The following is a 6,518-nucleotide window of genomic DNA, read 5'->3' on the forward strand; positions in this document are numbered from 1 at the left end:
CTGGGACGGGGGGCAGCACCCGTCACCTGGAGTGATGGGGCTGCGGGGGGTCTCTGTGTGCGTGTGCTCCAGTCCCACAGCTCTGAGCAGGGGGCTGTGGGTGTGGGTGTGGGTGTGGGTGTGGGTGTGTGCACGCACACACGTCCCTGTGCTGGTGTGGCTGGATGCTGCTGGGTGTGCCCGTGTGTGTGTGTCCATGTGCCGGTGCGTGTCCGTGTGTTGGTGCATGTCTGTGTGCTGGTGCATGTCCGTGTGTTGACATGTGTCCCTGTGCCGGGGTGTGTCCGTTTGCCGGGGTGTGTCCGTGTGCTGGTGTGTGGCGGCGTGGCGGTGTGCTGGTGTGCCGGGGTGTCCATGTGCCAGTGTGTGTCCATTTGTCAGTGTGTGTCTGTGTGCCGGTGCGTGTCCATGTGTTGGTGCATGTCCGTGTGCCGGTGCATGTCCATGTGTTGACATGTGTCCATGTGCCAGGGTGTGTCCGTTTGCTGGGGTGTGTCCGTGTGCTGGTGCGTGGCGGCGTGGCGGTGTGCCGCTGTGCCGGGGTGTCCATGTGCCAGTGTGTGTCCATTTGTCAGTGTGTGTCTGTGTGCCGGTGCGTGTCCGTGTGTTGGTGCATGTCCGTGTGCTGGTGCATGTCCGTGTGTTGGCATGTGTCCATGTGCCGGGGTGTGTCCGTGTGCCGGGGTGTGTCCATGTGCTGGTGTGTGTCGGCGTGGCGGTGTGCCGCTGTGCCGGGGTGTGTGCCGGGGTGTCCATGTGGCGGTGTGTGGCAGTGTGCCAGGGTGTCAGTGTGCGGGTGTGTGTCAGCGTGCCGGGCTGTGTGGCAGCGTGCTGGTCTGTCGGTGTGCCAGTGTGTCAGGGTGTGTGTCAGGGTGTCAGTGTGGCGGTGTGCCGGTATGCCAGGGTGTGTGTCGGTGTGGCGGTGTGCCGGTGTGCCGGTGTGTCGGTGTGCCGGTGTGCCGGTGTGTCGGTGTGTCGGTGTGCCGGTGTGCCGGTGAGCCGGTGTGTCGGCGTGCCGGTGTGCCGGTGCGCGGGTGCCGCTGCGCGTCGCTGTGCCGGTGCCGGCGCTGGGGTGAGCGTCGCTGCCGCCGTGCGTGTCGCTGGGCCTGTGGCCCTGGCGCCGCCGCCCCGCTCCGGTGAGTGACCTGCGCCCGGGTGTCCCTGCGCCGGCGTGTCCCCGTGCCCGGGTGTCCGTGTGCCGCCACGTCCGTGTGCCGGTGTCCCCCCACCACCCCCCCAACCCCGCTCCGCGCCCCGGCCCGGTGCCGCGGCCGCTGCGGCCGCCGGTCGCCATGGCAACGCGGGGGGCCGCGGGGGCCGACGGGAACCGCCGCGGTGAGACCGGGGGGGGGGGGGGGGGGGAGGAGTGTGTGTGTGTGTGTGTGTGTGTGTGTGTGTGTACAGGTGAACGTGTGCGACTGTGTCTGTGTGCAACTGTGTGTGAGACTGAGTGTGTGTTGCAGTGTGTGTGTTGCAGTGGGGGGTGAGAGTGTGTGTGTGTACGTGTGTGTGAACATGTCTGTGTGTGTGTGTGTGCGTGTGAGACTGTGAACATGTGTGACTGTATACATGTGAACGTGTGTACGTGTGTGTGTGTGTGCACGCGTGAGAAACTGTGTGTGTGTGTGCTGCCGTGTGTGTATGCTTCTGTGTAGGTGAGTGTGAGTGTGCCTGTGTTACAGGGTGTGTGCGAGACTGTGTGTGCGTGTACGAGTGTGCATGTGTCACGGTGTGTGTTTCCCCCAGACGGGTGCAATGTGCACACACGCACTCCGGGTGCCCCGCGGGTGTGCGCCCTGCACACACAGCTGTGCGCCCTGCATACCAGGAGCCCCATGCCGGGACCCGAGGCCACACTGCGGGGCGCTGAGCCTCCATGGGGTGCTCAGCCTCCATGGGGTGCTGAACCTCCACAGGGCGCTAAGCCTCCATGGGGCACTGAGCCTCCGTGGGGCACTGAGCCTCCGTGGGGTGCTGAACCTCCATGGGGTGCTGAACCTCCATGGGGTGCTGAGCCTCCATGGGGTGCTGAGCCTCTGAGGCACGCTGAGCCTCCGTGGGGCACTGAGCCTCCACAGGGCGCTGAGCCTCCACGGGGCACTGAGCCTCTGCGGGGTGCTGAGTCTCCATGGGGCACTGGGCCTCCATAGGGCGCTGAGCCTCTGTGAGGCGCTGAGCCTCCGCAGGGCACTGAGCCTCCACGGAGCACTCAGCCTCCACGGGGTGCTGAGCCTCTGCAGGGTGCTGAACCTCCATGAGGTGATGAGCCTCCATACGGCGCTGAAGCTCCACAGGGCGCTAAGCCTCCATGGGGCACTGAGCCTCCACGGGGTGCTGAACCTCCATGGGGCACTGAGCCTCCACGGTGTGCTGAGCCTCCACAGGGCGCTGAGCCTCCGTGGGGCACTGAGCCTCTGCAGGGCACTCAGCCTCCCCTTTCCCTGCAGAAGCGCTGGGCCGCGGGCCGGGCGCCCCGGGGGCCCGGGCGGCCGCATGGAGCCGCGGGCGGAGAAGGGCGAGGAGGGCGAGGGCGGGCGCATCACGGCGCAGCTGCTGAAGGCCAGCACCGGCGAGTTCGCCCTGGAGTCCATCCTGCTGCTCAAGCTGCGGGGCCGCGGCATCGCCGACCTGGGCTGCCTGGGCGAGTGCGCCAACCTCGAGTGGCTCGACCTCTCCGGCAACGCCATCTCCCAGCTGGGCCCGCTGGCCGCCCTCAAGGCGCTGGCCGTGCTCAACCTCTCCTCCAACCGCGTCTGCAGCCTGGAGCCGCTGGGCTCCTGCGAGAGCCTCCAGAGCCTCAACCTCGCCGGCAACCTGGTGAGCAGCCTGCAGCAGCTGCAGTGCCTGACGGGGCTGCGGCGCCTCGAGAGCCTCCGCCTCCGCGACGCCCTCGGCCGCCTCAGCAACCCCGTCTGCGCCGCCGGCGCCTACCGCAGCGCCCTGGGCGACATGTTCCCCGGCCTCAAGGCCATCGACGGCGAGCGGGTGTCGGGCCGCGGCAGCGAGCTCTACCAGCTCTGCCGGGACCTCGACAGCTCCCTGGGGCGCTGCGCCGCCGCCGCCGAGCCGCCCCGCGCGCCCACGCCCTGGGTGGAGGACGGCTTCTGGGAGCTGCGGCCGGCGCGGCGCAGCTCCATCATCGAGGAGGCCTACCGGCAGTTCGGCGACGTGCTGCGCGAGTGCCGCGAGCTCGGCCAGCGGGCCGACGACACCATCGCCCAGGCGGAGCGGGCGCTGAGCCTCCGCGCCGACCCCAGCTCCTACGTCTTCTGACCGCCGCCCCGCGACGGAGACGCTGCCCGCTGACGCGTCCCGCCGCCAGCCCTGATGCCGTTAGGCCGGAGGAGCGATGGCGGGGCAGGGAAGCGGCGGGGGGCCACACAAGCCGGACGGGGGGCCGTGCAGTAAAACATGCTCTGCTCTGACGTCCCTCTCCGCTGCTTCGTGTCGGGCCCCGCCACTCCGTCAGCCCCGGGGAGACGTGCGGGGCACGCGGGGGTGACGCAGCACCGGCAGAAAGCGCCGGTGGCCCCCTGAGCCCGGCAATCCCAGCGGGAAATAACAGCACCGAGGGCTGGAGACAGAGCCAGGTTTACTGGTGCGTGTGGACACGTCTAGGCGGAGGCGGGTGGGAAGCGCGGGCGGCGGGCAGCCTCCCTCTCGTTGCGCAGCGCCGGAGGGCAGCAAGCTCAGAGGGGCCGGGCCGGCCCTCTGCGGCGGCATCCTTCTCCGTGGGCCCGTATCCAGGCTGGCGGCCCGGTCCCAGCCGGCCTGGGGAGAGGAGAGGCAGGCTGGGCGCGGGAGAACCCCCCGGCGCGGGCACGGACACGGGCACACCTCCCCTTGGCCGCGCCGGAGGAGGCCGGAGGGGTCCCAGGGGATTTCTCCCAGTCCCCGGCACGTACCGTGTCTGGACGCGGGCGACGCCGGCCTAGGCCGGCAGCCCCTTGGAGAAGGCGAACATGCCGGGAAGGTAGAGGGAATCCGTGGACTTGCCGGCCTCCTCCACCTCCCGGCACTCGGCCTCGTCCCGGTGCTTTATCTCCTGTGGGGCAGAGCACAAGGTGCGCGGTGACGGCACTGCCACGCTCTGCGGCACGTGCGCGGTTCATGGCAGTGCACGCGTGTGTGTGCACGTGTGTGCGCGTGTGTGTGCATGCGTGTGTGCACGCGTAGCCGCAGGGAACCGCACCGACAGCCCCCGCCCGGGGCAGCTCACCTTCACAGCCAGGTGGTGGCTGGGGCCGCAGTTGTAGTACTTATCCAGCACCTTGGGGACATCGCCGCTGTCGAACTTGAAACACGCCACGCAGGCCGGCTTCCTCTGCGGAGACAACACGGCTGTCACCACCGGAGCCGGCCCCGGCCCCCCTTCCCCGCCTGGCCGCAGGACACGCTGCCGTGTGGGGGTGACGCCGCCCCGCTCCGGTGTGGGGACGGGGCGGCCGGCTCAGCGGGGCATTTGCGCTCTGCGCTCACCTTGCCTTCTACCACCTTGCAGTTCTGCCTCCTCGCATCCCTCTTCCTGCAGGCCGTCTGCGCGAGGTTGACCCGCAGCTGGACGAACGTCCCCGACGGGTCCTCCTGGTGCGAGAGGGAGAGCCGCCCTGAGACGCGGGACAGGACGGGACGGGGAGGGGGCTGCCCTGCGGACGGAGGGCTCTGCGCAGGAGACCCAAAACCGGGTGTATTTGGGGGTCACTCCATGAGCCACAGAGGCAGGGCACAGCCAGGGGGGAGGGATAATCCAGAGCACAAGGGAAAGGCTAAATGAAGAGATGCAATTTTAGGGGACCGCCCCCCCATCGCTGCTGTTGGCTCGGTCACAGACATCGCTTCTACCTGCAGCAGAGAGAAGGGATGGGGATGTCTGCGGAAAGAAGAGAGGCGGGAGCTGCCTGGGCTGTTGTTGCCGCGCTCCTGAATTCCTCGGGAAACGTGCCGAAGCCGGACCAGGCGGTGTCCCGAATTGCACACTGGGTTTTACTTCCCAAGACCACAAGAAAAGGTTCTGCGCTACCTGCGAGCGTGACACGGGCCCCGCAGGCAGCCCTGTCCCGTGCTGTGCCGGCCCCGGCATCCCCACGGCAGGGGACACAGCCGCTGTGTCCCGTGGGGAGAAAGCCCACTCCCTCCGGGCTGCACCCGGGAATCACCCCATGGCCGGGCACCAGGAGCCGCTCGATCCGCTTCTGGCCACGGCACGGGGTTAATGAGTAGCCGAGCTCTGCCAGGCGGTGCCACGTGCCCCTGCCGATCCGCCCGCCTGCCCGCGAGCTCGGAGCCGAGGTCTCTGCCGCCAAACGGCGGCACCGGCCGGGGTGCCCGGTCCCGGGCTCGTGGTGCCACCCCCGAGGTGCCACGCAGCTTCCCACCCCCTCCCTGCCGGCCCCACGGACGCCGGGACGAGCGGCGCCCACCGCCCCGCTCTCCGCACTCACTCGTTCGACAGCTCCTTCCACCGACTGCTCCTTGAAGTAGTGGTGCACGTTGCTCCGGCCGTGGAAGTAGTCCAGCACCTCCTTCACCACGCGCCTCTGCAGCGGGGACTGGCTGGCGGCAGCCAGGGCCAGGAAGCCCAGGGCCAGGGCCACCAGGCACTTCATCCCTGCCGGGAGGCTCTGCCGGGGCCGTCTGACCCCGTGGAGCGTCACTGATAGACCCGCTGTTGATTTTGGTCTCTCATTAACTGATTTCCTGGGAACTGCCCCTTCCCGCCCCCGGGCCAGCCCCGAACTCGGCCTGCACAGCCCCCCCGGCCGGAGGAACGGGGAGGAGGGGCCGGGCACCGCCACGGCGGTTTGGCTGGACGTGAGCAGGCGGAGAGGAGGTGGGAGTCGTCCTGGGGAAACGCCAGACGCGCGCGGCGGCGCACGGCATGCTCGGAGCCGCCCTGCCGTGTCCGGTGGAGCCGGGCAGCACCGGCTGCTCCTCGCCTCCCTGCTCTCCCCTCCGGGGCAGCGACCGTGCATCGGGAGTTGCTACGTCCCTGGATGCTCTCCCCGGCTCCCCAGCCAGCACCAGCAGGGCTCTGTATAACGGCACAGCAGGGACAGGCTATGGGCGTCTCCCCAGCCACACCACAAGCCACATGAAGAGAAAGAATAAACACACGCCCGGCCCCTTTGGCCAGCAACGCGGCAAGCACGCGGGGTCCGCGCCCTCCGAACCATCTTCCCTGGCTCTGTCCTGCCCTGTTGAATGCATCCCCGGTTTGCAGCTTTCCCACCCTTTTTGGCTGCGCGGGCTGATTTTTTCCGTGACGTTTTTTGGGAGCAAAACATCCAGTTTTATCTGAAAGCCAACAGAGCTTCCTCCCAGGGTGCCGCAAACAAACAGGCCACGGAGCGGCCCGCCGCGGCGTCCCGCCCCGCTCGCGGCCACCCGGCTCTCATCTGCCGCCAAGGCCCGGCGGGAGGCGAGGCCTCCTCCCCGCGCAGCGGGAGACAGGAGCGTGCTCGGAGGATGAGTCCCGGGAACGGGTCAAGCAGCCGCAATCCTGCAGCAGGGCGGGACGG

General features: G+C 68.8%; 2 protein-coding genes across 2 annotated transcripts; one reads left to right on the forward strand and one right to left on the reverse strand.

The window, feature by feature from the left end:
- Nucleotides 1–1,028: 1,028 nt before the first annotated feature.
- Nucleotides 1,029–3,425, forward strand: LRRC61 (leucine rich repeat containing 61). The gene is made up of 2 exons (XM_064505607.1): nt 1,029–1,136; nt 2,448–3,425. Exon 2 carries the CDS (start codon nt 2,494–2,496, stop codon nt 3,271–3,273), a length of 780 nt encoding a protein of 259 aa, XP_064361677.1. The 5' UTR covers nt 1,029–1,136; nt 2,448–2,493; the 3' UTR covers nt 3,274–3,425.
- A 150-nt stretch (nt 3,426–3,575) lies between these two features.
- On the reverse strand, nt 3,576–6,097 carry RARRES2 (retinoic acid receptor responder 2). Its single transcript, XM_026117588.2, has 5 exons — nt 5,442–6,097; nt 4,480–4,584; nt 4,220–4,324; nt 3,906–4,045; nt 3,576–3,771 (listed from the first exon to the last, which is right to left on the reverse strand). Exons 1-4 carry the CDS (start codon nt 5,970–5,972, stop codon nt 3,932–3,934), a joined length of 855 nt encoding a protein of 284 aa, XP_025973373.2. The 5' UTR covers nt 5,973–6,097; the 3' UTR covers nt 3,576–3,771; nt 3,906–3,931.
- Between the last annotated feature and the right edge of the window lie 421 nt (nt 6,098–6,518).

This window comes from Dromaius novaehollandiae, chromosome 2 (assembly GCF_036370855.1).
Source record: "Dromaius novaehollandiae isolate bDroNov1 chromosome 2, bDroNov1.hap1, whole genome shotgun sequence".
NCBI lineage: Eukaryota > Metazoa > Chordata > Aves > Casuariiformes > Dromaiidae > Dromaius > Dromaius novaehollandiae.

What these genes read in the sequence shown, in the direction of transcription:
- LRRC61 (XM_064505607.1), top strand. Translation starts at nt 2,494, where the DNA reads ATGGAGCCGCGGGCGGAGAAGGGCGAGGAGGGCGAGGGCGGGCGCATC.
- RARRES2 (XM_026117588.2), bottom strand. Translation starts at nt 5,972, where the DNA reads ATGCACGGTCGCTGCCCCGGAGGGGAGAGCAGGGAGGCGAGGAGCAGC. An exon ending in TGGAAGGAGCTGTCGAACGA is followed by an intron (nt 4,585 to 5,441) that starts GTGAGTGCGGAG and finishes CTCTCGCACCAG; the next exon opens with GAGGACCCGTCGGGGACGTT. An exon ending in GCAAGGTGGTAGAAGGCAAG is followed by an intron (nt 4,325 to 4,479) that starts GTGAGCGCAGAG and finishes TTGTCTCCGCAG; the next exon opens with AGGAAGCCGGCCTGCGTGGC.